The following is a 15,627-nucleotide window of genomic DNA, read 5'->3' as shown; positions in this document are numbered from 1 at the left end:
CCAACTTTCTAACTCTGGGATGAGAATTCTAACTAATTTAAGAGTGGAAAAGAAAATTCAGTATCTCAAAAAATTCAGTATATCCGACCAAAGGTTTTGTAGCCTGTAATATTGTATATATATATGTCAATAGTTCTTTTGATATTTTGTTTTCATATATATGCAATAAATATATGTACTCCTACTCCTACATATTGGTAGGTGTACGCCCTAATATTTTTTATCCTAACTATGCCTATTTGTACTTTTGCTACTTAGTCCAGAAACAGTTGTTATTATGAGAACTATTTTTTTAAGTAAGTTTCAAGTCTGGATCTACATATATACACTCACCATCCTTGAAACTGGTCCACTAATACATAATTTGGCACCTATTATAAAAGTGAAAGTATGTAATGTAGGTATGTTTTTTGTACTCTTTCACGTCGAAACTATGGAGCCGGTTGGGCTAAAATTTGGATTTGAACATAGATTATACTCTACTTGACGGACAGGCCTACATATTTTCACTTGTGGGGTATCTGCATCTAAGGCCGGGGTTTCCTTTCTCACTAGTGGAAAACGTCTGTTTGATAATGTATGTATGTATAATGTATGTATGTATATGTAATGTTTTAGTAATTTATAAATTTATATTATCAGTATATTTTTGTATTTATTTAAATTTATGTATACTAATTACAAACCGAGATAGTCCAGTGGATTTGACTTCTGACTTCGATTTCGGAGGGTGTAGGTTCGAACCTGGTCCGGGGCATGCACCTCCAACTTTTCAGTTGTGTGCATTTTAAGAAACTAAATAAATATAACGTGTCTTAAACGGTGAAGGAATTTTCTTAATTTTCTGCGTGTGTGAAGTCTTGGTGGTGGACTATTGGCTAACCCCTCTTATTCTGAGAGAAGACTCGAGCTCAGCAGTGAGCCGAATATGGGTTGGTAATGATGATGATGATACTATTTACATAATACGTGTGTCCATGACGTGCAATAGCTTAAGTATCTGTATTACAACCATCGCTTACTTTTAGGTTAGATAGCTATTTGTGTGTTTAGATTAGAACAAAACAATGTTGTTTGGTGACATAAATACGCGAGAGCTATATCTCAAATAGCTCTAATAATCTCAATAACTCTCAAATCTCAATAACTGTCTCAATAATACTCTAGTATTCTATCCTAAAACGGATCACTAGTATCGATTAATTCTGTAAATAATATATTATGTAGGCAGGTGAATGTATTTTTAGAACAATGCGCTGGTAGTTATTTAAGGAAGTCGATTTAACTAGAAATACTTAACGTTATCAATAATTAGGTGTAAAATTATGAGTTTTCTCTGTATTACATTTATATTCCCCGTCTGTTGATGATGTAAGTGTATATATCACACTATTATTATAAAGCGAAAGTTTGTGAGCATTCGTTTTTGTGTAAGTACGTTTGTCCCATCTTTACACTGCGGTTGCTAAACTTAGGTAGGGTAGACGTAGGATAGACGTAGGGTAAACGTAGGGTAAACGTAGGATAGGTGTAGGATAGGTGTAGGGTTGGTGTAAGGTAGGTAAGGGTATGGAAGAAGTGCACAAAAGTCAAAGCGAAGCTATACACAGATACAGCGAGAGACACAGTATGGCATAGTAGTTTATGGCATAGTAGCTTCACAATGAAGGATGCGGTTTTTTATTAGTTCGAAAAATCTCGTAAAACTATACGAAGTTCATTTTATTGAAGAGTTTAGTACGGCTTGAAAAATTTGGCCCAAATTGAGCATCGTGTGGAACAGGGTATACAATGTAACTACATGCACCGATTATATTCATTTTAAAAATATATAAGCGATTCATCATCAGTCATCACATGTGATTATTATTTTATTATTATAAACGACAGAAAGAAAGACGAAATTTGGCATTGACATTTAACTATTCAGAATATTTGTACTCAAGGTCAGCAAAAAAAAAAATGTTCATACGTTGCCAATATTTTTTTGATATATTGTATTTCGCTTTTTGTATGTAATATTGGTAAACGTACATAATTATATAATGTAATTCAGACTTAACAAATTTTTAATGTAAATTCTTAACATTTTTCGGGTATCCCAAAAGTTAAAACAAAAACCCTTGAGCATTTTGTCTATCTGTCAAGACCATAATTCGGGAATGAGTGGAGGTATCCCAAAAATTAAAACGAAACCTTTGATCATTTTGCCTGTCTGTCAAGACCATAATTCGGGAATGAGTGAAGGTATCTACCATGTTAAAATTAAAACCGTATATTTCGCTCTAAGGTCAAATGAAGATGTGAAAAAATTAAACTTCTTAGTTTACGTAAAAAAGATTCGGCCATTTATTAAGAAAATGCATATTTCGACACTCACAAGGAAATCAATACCCATAGGGTAAATTTAGCAAGTTACATTATAAACCACAAATAGAAGAAACAATCTCAAAAAAAAGTCTTAAAAAAAAAGGTCGCCTGAAATTCGGGAAAAGCTGAGCAAAAACTCCACTTTTTGGTTCTTGAACTATTTATAATGATCCTACAAATAGTCGGAGGATTAATTAATTCCAGTCAGTAAAATGACAAGTGCAACTGTCACTGAAATTTTATTTTACTATAAAATAATATTTCAGTGACAGTTGCACTTTACTGACTGGAATCGATAATCGTACTATAGGTAACCTCGCACTCGTAATTGTCCGGTTTTTTAAATCCTAATAGGTGAAGCAAAGACTTTGTACCGGTTGGAGGTACACGAAATTCGGCACAGAAAGGTACTAATCATTTAAAACGATGACGCGGAATGAGTCTGCTAATCCACCATCTATACAACTTCGTGAAAATCCAAGTAAGGAGTCAAAAGTGACCTTTAATGGTTCCTCTTAAAATATTACACAACTGGCGTTTGCACCAATTTGGCTAATACGTTGCCGCGTATCTCGATAAAGAAATATTTAGTCAATCTATGCCCACTATCGATACATGACCAGCCATTTTAGTCACTGGACATCTAGGCAGTACGTAAATAGGTTAAATTTATGAACTCGAATTAATAAATTCAATTATGTAGGTAGGTATACATGTTGCCTTTTTACGTGTTTTAATGACCTTGAGGTAACAGTAGTAGGTGAAGGTGGACTACCTTAACCTTCCAACTCGATGTATTAGTAATGAAAGGTGCGATGAATTGTCCACATTTACGCCGTGAATACAAACGCTTACAAAACCAAAAAGCTCTTGCGTTGGCGACTTTTGAGGCACTACACAATTACTAAGGCTATACTTAGATGGTTCCTCAAGTTTTTATAAAGGTTAATTACGAAAGAGACCGAAACGAGTGGGTGGTATGAACATGTAGTTCAGATTAAATATTATCATTGTGAAGGTAATTTGTCAGATTATCTACAATATACTTTTATTCATTCTGGGCCATAGGTTTAAGCAATACCCTATAATCCAACGAACTCCGATAGTCCGACACTGCCCTGCAATAGGTTAGTTTGATTACCCGAGTCCAATCTGATGCGTTTCCACGAGTCAGCCCTCATTCGCACGATAATTAAACGGACGTTATAAAGCGTTCAAATATAGTAAATAAAGGTTTACTTTCAGCGCCAAAATTTAAAATACAACACTGCTCGATAAAAAGCGTGAACGCATACTTGGGAATGCATGTGTTGTATTTGAACGCTTTAAATAAAAACTCTCATGCGACCTCTTTCGCACGAGAGTTTTTCTTAAAGCTAGCTTAGCGTTTTTATTAAAGCAAGGCGTTTGAACGCGATCTCACTTGATTGTAAGTGTACAGGGTAGTCTAAGATGGGACACGCTTGCGTATAAGATGGCTATCCTCTCTTGGATTTAAAGAGCTTTATTGTTCCAGGTGAGTGCAAGACTTTGTGCACGGTCGATATGCGGTGGTCAGTGCCATCATCATCCCATGAGTCGGCGCCGGCGACGACGTAGCGCGCTCAACGTCAAACAGGCTGCGGTCCATTAGTCGGTGCGACACTAACGGGCTAACCGCACGTTATACGTGCAAAACGCATACCTCCAAACGTAAACATGAGTAGCGGCAAAAGAAAACTGTCGTTTCTCGGATTTGCTCCGCAGGTCAGTCAGTTTTTGTTTATAATGCGAATTCCACTTTATCAATACATGCGTAAAACTGTGCTTTATTATTATAAGCTGTCCTTTTAAACATTTTTATACCTACATTTTTTTTTTTATAAAAATATTTTTCACTAACTGCCCATGTTATTATAAACGTTTTGATTTTATATATCTGTAAATAATCCTTATGCTTACTTATATAAACAAATGTACGCGGTAGGTATGTTTTACTATATACGATGTTTTTTTTTCCGACTTACAATAGGCAAGAATAATTCCTATTTTCTACAGATCGTAATAATAAAACTAGATATAAGTCGGTTCAGGCGTAACGAATTTTTAGTTTGTAACTAGCTTTTGTTTATATATTACCTAATGGTGACATACAAAGTAAACTAAAATTACCTTGTTTTATGGCTTTTTATTGCCTCGTGCAATATTCTTCGACAAGTTTAAAAAAAAAATTATTCTAATGCCCGCTCACCCGAAGCAACATGGTGGGTCTCAGCTACGGATTCCCTTTAAGAATCTTGACCCTTGACCTTGACCCTTTAAAATATTATGCTGATACTGGTTCATCATTAACAAACCATTTTCGGCTCACTGTTGAGCACGGGTTCCCTGTCAGAATGAGAGGGTCTAGTCTACCACGCCGGCCCAATGCGGATTGGCAGACTTCACATACGTAGATAATAAAGACGAGAATTTTCTTGATTATCTACGTATGTCAAGTTATGTTATGCAGGTTTTTTCACGATGGTATTCCTTCATCGTTTGAGATACGTGATATTTAATTTCAATGCACATAATCGAAAAGTTGGAGGTGCATGCCCTGGACCGGATTCGAACCTACGTCCTCCGAATCGAAGGCAGAGGTCATATCCGTTGGGCTATCATGGCTCATGATAATGATTACCGACTAATAAATAGTTTATTAGGTGGGATTGACGGATTTTATTTGTATTTGGTGTCCTCTGAAATTCTCATTTTAGATCCTTATCCGAAGATATCAATTTTCGATAACATTAATACTTCACTTCTTTGATCAAATTATTATAAGAAATATAGATTACACCTATCAGTATTTACAAGCGTTTATGTATGTAATAAAACAACAGTGGCAGAAGTGCTTTTTTTTGGCTGGTGGGAGGCTTCGGCCGTGGCTTGTTACCACGTAGCGTACCGCCAAGCGATTTAGCGTTCCAGTACGATGTGTAGAAATCGAAAGGGGTATGGATTTTCATCCAACTCCTAACAAGTTAGCCCACTTCGTTCTTAGATTGCACATCACTAACCATCAGGTGAGAATGTATGAATGACTTGTAAAGTATAATAAAATAAAAAATTATATTAAAACCAATTTCCAACCACTGCAAAGTGTATATTATCGTTGTTTTGTTATCGACAATTAATGTTTTCAATAGCATTGCGAATTATTTTTATGTGCAATCTATACATATTTAAAGCTAAGTCCTTCGCCACGTCAATCTGTCTGTATGTTTTTTTTTATATAAATAGACTGACTTTATGAGGAAGGCATAGATATATATAATTTGTCAAGGTTTTTTTGTGAATCTGTTCAAATCAATCTGCTTGCTTTCATCCAATACGCTGACTATTCTCTTTGTAATTAAATAAAACAATGCATATTAATTACTCTTTCATAGATCTATTACAAAAGCCTGTGATTATGCATGGGACACCTCCATTAAACATAGTTATACGTAACACGGTGGGTATATAATGGGTGGGACTACTGCTTTATGATGATCATTTTTGTACCTGTATACATTTCTCGATTTCTATCTAAAATATTTTTTCGTTTCATTCGTCCTTTTAAGACCACTTTTTTACGTAGTCGGGTTATAGTTTTTAAATTTTATTTTTTCAAGTTCAATTCCAAGCTATCGAAGTGACATTAAAATCTTTAGCTTTTGGTGTCTACACCAAGAGGCAATGGTTTTAAATCGCTATTAAAATCCTTACCTCTTGGTGTCCATACCAAGAGGTGAAGGTATAATAGCGCTGAGAGTTTAATTCATGTACACATACATGTATATCAATACTTTATTACGAAGATCAGAAACTATTCAGCTGGCATAATAATAGAATATTTGAGTAAATTCTTAAGACACCTACACTTCACCTTCATTGCATCGTGTAAAAACTATTTACTTACAGGAAAATCTATTAGCCGTTATCCATTCGAATATGCCTTTATGTGATGTTAGCGGTTTTAAAAATATTATTTAATGTTACTTTTTAAATTATTTATTTTTTGATTAGTCATTAACAGATAGACATTCAATGATAGCAGAACCCTAAAATCTATAAACAAATAAATCAAGCGTTTTAGAGGACATAACCTGATGCACCTTCAAAGGTGCTAAAGGTAAAAGTACTTTGTTGGGTACCTTTACTGATTACTGATTTTCCTCAGATCGTTCAGAGGCCTTAATAATATTCGCTGACTTGAATATTGACGAATCGATTGAAACAACAAATACTTGGGAGATTTTGCAGGTCATTTGAATTTTGCTGTCGAATTCAAATGTCCCTGTCTCTTGCTGCTTGGTATGAATTACAATTTAGACGACTGGCTCTTAACATACTCACGCTGTGCTCAATGCCCAGCGACTATAGCCACGTGGCACGTCGATTCTCTTTCTACAATCGCAAACGCTTCGAAATTTAAAAAATACATGGCAATGATATTTGCTATCGGCAGGTCACGTGATCAAGTTATCAATCAGATCTGTCAATTTTATATTTTTTTTTTAGTTTTCGAAGTATTTGTAGAAAGATGATCGACGCCACATGGCCACAGGCCAAGGTCTTTTTATCTATAGTACTGTTTTTTTAAAGTTCGTCTTCTTAATTGACCCGACATAATTTTTACACTGTCTACTTCATCAATATCAGTCTATTTTAACGGATCATCATCATCAATCAATTTTATCAACTAAATACAAGGCCAATGCTTCCTCCAGGATATTCCTGTTGTTCGCTGTTCCAATTATGATAGTTTTATTATTTTTAGGGTGTTTGAGAGCCGTGATAACCCAGTGGATATGACCTCTGCCTCTGTTGCAGGGTGTGCATTTTAAGAAATTAAATATCACGTGACTCAAACGGTAAAACATCAAGATAAAACCTGCATACCAGAGACTTTTCTCAATTGTCAGCGTGTGTGAAGTCTGCCAATCTGCATTGGGCCAGAGTAGACTATTGGCTTAACCCAATGCGATGGGTTGATAATGGGTTGATAATGATGAATGTTCGACCATTTAACTATCATAATTACGTTTACAATGTTAATCGGGACCGATGGCTTGACGTGGTTTTGTGAAACAGGAAACTTGTTTGTTTTTGTTAATCAACAATTCTCGATTTAGGATATACGTTTGCAGGCTACTGCTAAAAATTAAAATTAATTAGACTCCGGGATACGGGGGCCTAACACCAACAACTTCCCAACTGTGAATGTGGCTGCTGTTCTCGACAAACTAATGAAATAAATGTATTATTAGTTTGTTTCTTAATAAATATGAAAATACGTGTATTGCACGGGTGATTAAGTGTCTGTCCTACAATTATTATATTATCTGCTACGGTTAGTCTCTTAAAAGAATGCTTTAAATTGGATTTTTTTTAATCCGCCATAACTTTGTCATTGCCGTTTCTTATGCAACTAAGAATTAGATGTAGTTTATATGAGTAATCAAGTGGAACTGTGGATTGAAAAATTATATTCTTAACTGGTTTAACATTTAAATGTAAGTGATAATTTGCAATTTAATACATGGTTCTGCCTATTTATATATCTGTGCCACCACAACATACATGTTGACATCCTTAGTAATAACAAATTAAATTCAATACTATATAATTTGACGAATAAATTTAATGAATATAAATTAGTTATTTGTGGTGACATAAACATAAACACTCTTAACAATAATTCTATTACAAAATCCTATAATGATATATTAAATAACTACAATATTATACATAAAATACGAAAGCCTACTAGAATTACATCACGAAGTAAATCTTGTATTGACCACATAATTACTAATATTAACGAATCGATAGGACAATTACATAATTTATGTTTATCTGACCATAATACTGCACAAACATTACATTTTGATGTTAATAGCATCAAAGAAAAGAATAGCTCAAAAACCTACATGCACAAAAGAGACTACTCGAAGGAAAATGTTCATATATTTGTAAACTGTATGCGAAGTCTGTCTTTCAACGATGTATTAGAAGAACGAGATACAAATAAAGCGTTTAATCTTTTACACGATACATTAATATTATTCCACGGATTGTGCTTTCCTTTTATAAGAATCTCAATTAGAAACAACGGAATTGGTGGTGCAAGATGGATCACAAAAGGCCTTAAAATAAGTACCAAACGTAAACGTAAATTACATTATGAATCTTGCTTAAAGCGCAATAAAACAGTTACACAAATCTATAAAAAGTATTCCCACATACTGCGGCGATGTATTTATTACAGACAGCGTGAGTGTAACAAAAAATATATTAATCAAGCCAAAAATGTATGTAGTGCAACGTGGAATATTATTAAAAATAAAGTAGGTAAAGATTACCGAAACCAAAATATTAAATTCATTACTGATAATGGAGTAAAAGTAACAAACCCTAGGATAATATGTGACATACTTAATAGACATTACATAACGACATCAAATATATTACATAAGAACTTTACGAATAAAGTAGGAAATATTATAAACACCAACTCCAATAACATGTATTGTGCACCTACAGATCACACTGAAGTGAGAAAAATAATTATGAATTTAAAAAATACTAGTTCAACAGGGTATGACGAACTAAATACCCACTTATTAAAATGCTCGTCTAATAGTTTATCCCAACCTTTATCTCATGTGATTAATTTAAGTATTGAACACGGTGTATTTCCAGATAGACTTAAATTATCGATCATAAAGCCTCTCTACAAAAAAGGTAGGAAAGATGAAGCAAATAATTATAGACCTATCGCGTTAATCCCGGTTTTATCTAAGATATTCGAAAAGGTTATTTACTACAGAATAAATAACTTTGCGGAGCGTTTCAATATTTATAATAGCGTCCAGCATGGATTCAGAAAGAATAAGACCACTACAACTGCTATGTTTGAGTTAGTAAAGATAATAATAGAATCAGTAGACAAAGGAAACTCAGCAACTGTTATTTTTTTAGACATGTCTAAGGCATTTGATTTAGTCCATCATCAGAAATTATTGTGTAAACTAGAACATTATGGACTACGTGGGAATGTGCATGAATGGCTCAGGTCATACCTAAGTAATAGGAAGCAAAAAACCATTGTACAAAAGCAAGTAGGAGAAAATATATGTCTATACGAATCACAATATGTCAATAATGATTATGGTGTCCCTCAGGGTAGCATATTGGGTCCATTACTGTTTCTATTATATATTAATGACCTTTCTGTAAATATATCACACCCTTCTATTCTTTTCGCTGATGACACCACAGTAATTATACCTTGTGAAGACAAACGGACACATGAAACTGAAGTAAACACTTCACTGAGGGAAACTGTAAACTGGTTAGAGAACAATAATCTAAGCGTAAATATCAAGAAAACCAAGTGTATACAATTTAAGACTAAAAGAGGACAAAATCAGACACTTGACATTGAATTTAATAATGAAATTATTGACATTGCTTATTGTACAAATTTTTTAGGAATTAAGTTTGACGAGCATTGCGATTTCAAAAATCATATTGAGGACATTTGTAATAAAATTAATAAGTTTATACACCCCTTACGTCGCCTTAGACGAACCGTTTCCATTGATGCTGCACTGACAGCCTACCATGGCTATGTCATGTCTGTGCTGCGTTACGGAATCGTAATATGGGGAAACTCTGTAAGTATAAACAAACTGTTTGTAACACAAAAAAAGTGTATTAGAAGCATTTTTCTTATGGAGCAGACTGATTCATGTAGGCCTATATTTGAGACCCATAACCTACTTACACTACCATGTTTATATATTTATGAAGCGTCAGTTTTCGTACATCGGCACTTAGAATATTTCAAAATAAATGAAAATCCACGGAAAAGAAATAAGGCTCGGTTATGTCAAACGCAATATAAATTAAAACAGTCATTAAAATCACCTCATGCCATGTGCGTTAAAATATATAACAAATTAGATGTAGGTTTAAAAAACCAAACTACTCGCAATTTTAAAACCAATCTCTTTCGCTGGCTGTGTAGTAAAACATTTTATTCAGTACATGAATTTCTTGCTAATAAATTATAATCATTGTCTGACATTCTAATATTACGACTAATGCTTGACTTTCTTTTAATCTATAATTATTATATTTTTTAATTATTATTTATCGTGTATTATGTACTCTGACGTAGACTAAATTTCGTTTTGATATGTATAATTTTATGCTTATTTCAAATTTAAATTGTATTACTAAATTAAAACAATTGTATGATTGTGGGTAAGTAATATATACTCAAACAATTATATAAATTGTAAAATTTGCGCGCCATTTATATGGCAATACACTGTGACTTTATATTTTGTATGTCCATCTTGTATATTTATTAAGTGTATTAAGGCAAATAAAGTTCATTTCATTTCATTTCATTTTAGTATCTGATACTGTTGCAGTGAACACATTGTTGTGTTTTCTCTGGGGTTCTGTGCTATATAAATTTTCAATTAATAACTTAAATATAAATCTTATTAAATAATTTAAAAATAACCTATTAAAAGTACAATTTTTTACGTTAACATTCGGAGTCATAGATCAGCTTTCGCCTCGTCAAAAAGCCCGCCTCTAAAAGCACCTGGCCCAAATGTGCCCAGTAGACTGGCGGCATTGCCTCTTTGAATAGCAATTGACAACCTTTAAGCCAGGTACTCGCCAGCGCGCACATTTTGGCCCCTGTCCCTTAGGCGCCGACCTAAGTTCACTTAAATTAAAATAAATTAAGACTAAGAATTAAAAGAATAATAAAATCTAAATTTTTTATCGTATATTTTAAAAAATAATTACAAGAAATACACACCTTCTAATTGTTCATAGGAAAGGTACCCAAATACACTGACGCTACCCCTCTGGGTGACGAGACTTATCCTTTCGGCCAAATAAGCGCCAGCTTTTGGGTCACTTGACGCACGGATCAATTTGTCAGACATAAATTAAAGTATTTTTTAATTTATGTGAATAATTTCAATATGTAATTTGAAAGTTAGGTAATTATTTCATTTAAATAAATGAAAAAAATATGAGTTGATTAATAACTCAGTACATACTTATTTAAATTTAAAATTACAATAAATATACTTACTACTACTACTACACTAAATAGTAATTATTTTTAAAGATTTAAAAGAGTTGCATAAAAATGTGGTAATTACATGAAAAATATCAACTAAATAATCATGATTATAATGAGATAGAAATTAGGTTTTAATAGTGAAATTTTTATTCATTTTGGAGCTACGATACTACAAGCAGACTCAGATTTTGTTTAAGGCATCTCGTGAGGGTTCATTGTTTGATGCCTACGGACCCCCAAAATACTACGAAACAGCTCAAAGTATTTTCTATCGTAGTAGGTCCGTCTGCCCTTGATATAAACAACTGATATGAAATAGCTTTATCGATTTTCGATGCGCCTTGAAATTTTCACTTCCGAGTGTCACTCGTACTTTATACATCATAAATAATATTATTATGTAAGGATGATACTTTGATATATAATATTTATTTTGTATATAACAAACCTCTTACTACCTTTATACTGTCCCCCGACCAAAGAGTTTCTTTTTACCACGGTGACCAATCTCATAGTGTGATTAACCACGTACGCAGGACTTATTACAGTGCACAAGTGTGTGCGGCAAGCACAGTTGCACTCTCTTTTCCTTCACTGTCCTAGTCCGATGGGACGGCAGACCAACACGACCGGTGACAGATTAGGCGCATGCCCGACGCTTTTACGTGCTCTCTGAGGCATAGGGATGTACTAACACCGCCTACTTCCCAACTCCAGGCTGCTATTAAATTTTTTTTTGTAAGGAAAATCCCACTAACGGACTTAACTTGTCCATAGCTTACCGCGGGACCAATGAGGCAGTTAATATCATTATAATTAATACCTGGTGTACTATAACTACATTCTTTGGGTTCTAATCTTCTTGTTACTTGATATACCGCAGTACATGATTACAAATCTCGTTTATATACTCGTTCAGATGCACTAGACCTTCAGTGTTTCGGAGCATGCCCTGTGGGCGGCACGCTATCATACTATCGGATATAAATTATAGTCCTCCCTAATTGGTATGAACATCTAAAATTAATGAAGATTTTTTTTCGGTCACCTGAAGTTAGAGAGGAAACTAAACTGAAATAAACGAGTAAAAATCACTGCTTTCCGGAGTAAGTATTAGCACCGCTCTGCTAATATTAAATTTAAGTATATTAAGAAATAATAATAATAAGTATACGTGCATAATACACACAACATTACTTAGCCCCAAAGTAAGCGTATAACTTGTGTTATGGGTAGGCACAAATAGCGCATAATATCCTAATATGCGAATTCGAAAAGGGCAGAGATGTCTATACATTATCACAAATATAAAATATCTAATAACATATTTAGATTAATTTGGAAATAAACAGTTTTAGTAATTTTCGAAGGCTAATTAACACCAAAATGTAACACAATATTTACTTTAGAAATTATAAACTGGTTTGAAAAATATTTCTGGATATTTTAAATTGTCAGATATTGCATATTCAAACGTATATAATACATTATTATAAAGTAATGTTACAAAAAGGCAATGTTTGTGAAGTTGTAGGGGTTAACCCAGTGGCGTAGCGTGCCTTGGAGGGGCCCTGTATCAAAATTAGTTGGGGGCTCCAAATAAAGGGTAACGAATTCTCACAAAAAACAAGTTTTTGTTTACTTTTATTATTTCTGAAGTAAAAACTCTATAGTATTTTATGATTTTTTCCGGGAAGCACCAGATTAAGTAAGATTGTGGATTACACTTTATTATTTTTTGCTTTGACACGTAAGGGGCCCCGTATCATTGATACGGCTGATACGGTGGTAGCTACGCCCCTGGGTTAATCTCGGGATTTATTTAACCGATTTCAAAAATTATTATACCCATAGAATGCCACGTTATTTGTAATACGTATACAATGTATAAACACACCCAGACACTTGACTGTTTTCAAGTGTCGGTGGGTGGGGCATGTTCATCACACAAAAAATTCCAGTATTATATCCAATAGTTCCAGGAGATAGCTAAATTATTTATTTACTAGCGGACGCCCGTCACTTCGTACGCGTGAAATTTTGTGTATTTCATAAATACCTTGGGAACCATGTATTAAAAAATTACAAACATAACAATTATTACGACGTCTACGTAATATGTTTTATTAACGGACGCCTTGCGGTTGCAGTTCCCATTTCCGTGAGAATAAAATATAGCGTAAGTTACTCGATGATAATGTAGCTTTAGTGATAAAGAATATTTAAAACAGTTTTAGTGGTTTAGCTGTTACAAATAAACAAACTCACTTTCTTAGTTAAATACATGAACCCTTGTTTCTTGCAAGAAAAGTACTATACAAGTCTCAGAAGAAACAACTATTAACTGTGCTACTGTAGACTATTTGTTACCAAAATAAGAGAATTCCATAATTATAAATGGCATAAATTGCTGTATTTCCAGCCTCGACAGTGATATTCTAATGTAAATATACAAGTGCTATACAGAGGCGGTTCTCGAGCGACTAATCAACTACAATCAATGTAATAACTGTGACATCTTTTTGTCGCGCCACAACAATTACTATTTGATATAGAGAGTAGGTATTGGTCTACAATTAGAGTTATTTCATCCGCCTATAAAATATAACACACTTTATGAAGAAGCTGTTATAATAATCATTACTCTATTTTACTAATCGTTATCCATTTAAAATTATTCCTTTTAATTTCACAATTAATTTTGTGTAGTTGAGAAAAACTTACTATTTCTTTCAATAACTTTCAATAACATTAAAATATAATGTGATTGAAAAGTTTTGGAAATTCCCATAGGCCTCATTCGCACGAGAGTTTTTTAACGTATGGAGCATTCAAATACAACGTTTTTAAATTCGACGCATTTTCATCGAGCAGTGTTGCATTTTAAATTTTGGGCGTTGGAAATAGACCATGAATTAAATTAAGAACTTTAAGAAAAGCGCCAACGCTGGGTTTTAACGTATCCCCTTTTTAACTCCCGTGCGAATGATGACTCAATGCTTGAAGGTATACGTACGTAATCGTACAGATAAAACTAGTTAGTACATTGTTTAATTTTTTATTAAAAAAATATCTCAGGGACTTTTCATGTCACATATCGATTATAGATTCTCTTTCTACAAACATGTTTTTTTCTTTAAAAAAGGTATAGGAGTGACATATTTAACAACGAATCCCGTAATTTTTTTAGGTTTCTTAGCGTTGGCGAATGTAGAAAGAGGATCGATCTGTAACATGGCTAGAGCTCCTATGTTCTGGAATGAGTCCTTAAAATGGGTTGATGATGATATAAATAGAAGTAAACACGTATATATTTTTTCTTTTCAGCAAAATGCAATTGATTTTCCTTATCATTATTTAAACGAGCCTTTTTTTCTCTATAGGTAATTAAATGATGATATCACGATCGCAAACATTATAGCATTAAGCACGGAAGTTAAGAATCTGTAGCTATGGTTTAGTTAGAACATATATAGTCTTTGCAAAAACATTCTTTTGAAAATGTTTATTTTACGATAACGAATTTCTTGACATGCCGCTAGTTTTTTAGTTACGGAGTGTCAAATTGTTATCGTACACACGTGACAAGTGGATTAGTAAGTCAAGCTGTTTTGTTTTGAAAAAATACCTAAATTGACATTCATACAAACAAAACTAATCTTGAGTGTTCGTATGTTTATTTGGTACTACTGAAGTTGTATTCAAGAGTCGCACGTTGTCAGTTTAGTTAATCTTCTCGGACCAAGGCGCGTTTGGAACCGTCCTAACTTTAATTTTAAGTTTTCGACTTTACTTACCACCATTAAATCATGACATAACTTGACGTTTCAAAAGTGCTTGTGAACTAAGCCTAATTGAAATAAATGAATCTTGAATTTACTTTTTACACTCATAAATAACGCCAATTATACATAAATACCACAATGTCCATATTATAATACACAGATCTCAGCCGCGTCTGTCAGTCTGTCTATCCGTCTGTTCGGAATAAACTAAAAATATTGAACGTATATTCATTTTCCAAATAAATGTATTAATAATTAAAGTTCTCAGCCAAACTTACAATATTTATTTTAAAAATGTTTGCATAATGTATTTTTTATGTAAACTTGATTTTATGTAATCTTTAA

General features: G+C 33.4%; 1 protein-coding gene across 2 annotated transcripts in view; it reads left to right on the top strand.

Moving 5' to 3' along the window:
- The first annotated feature begins 4,006 nt into the window (after window positions 1-4,006).
- Window positions 4,007-15,627, top strand: part of LOC112053636 (band 3 anion transport protein) — a 58,030-nt gene continuing 46,409 nt past the window's right edge. The window contains exon 1 of one of the 2 annotated variants that reach the window (XM_024093225.2): window positions 4,007-4,116. In XM_024093225.2, the coding sequence (XP_023948993.2) occupies window positions 4,069-4,116 (48 nt within the window). In that variant the 5' untranslated portion in view covers window positions 4,007-4,068. The remainder of the gene's footprint in view (window positions 4,117-15,627) is intronic. The other variant, XM_024093310.2, reaches the window with a different exon arrangement.

The sequence above is a fragment of the Bicyclus anynana genome, chromosome Z, assembly GCF_947172395.1.
Source record: "Bicyclus anynana chromosome Z, ilBicAnyn1.1, whole genome shotgun sequence".
Classification (NCBI taxonomy): domain Eukaryota; kingdom Metazoa; phylum Arthropoda; class Insecta; order Lepidoptera; family Nymphalidae; genus Bicyclus; species Bicyclus anynana.
Note: the sequence above shows the minus strand (reverse complement) of the source record. Positions and strands in the feature narration are given on the sequence as shown.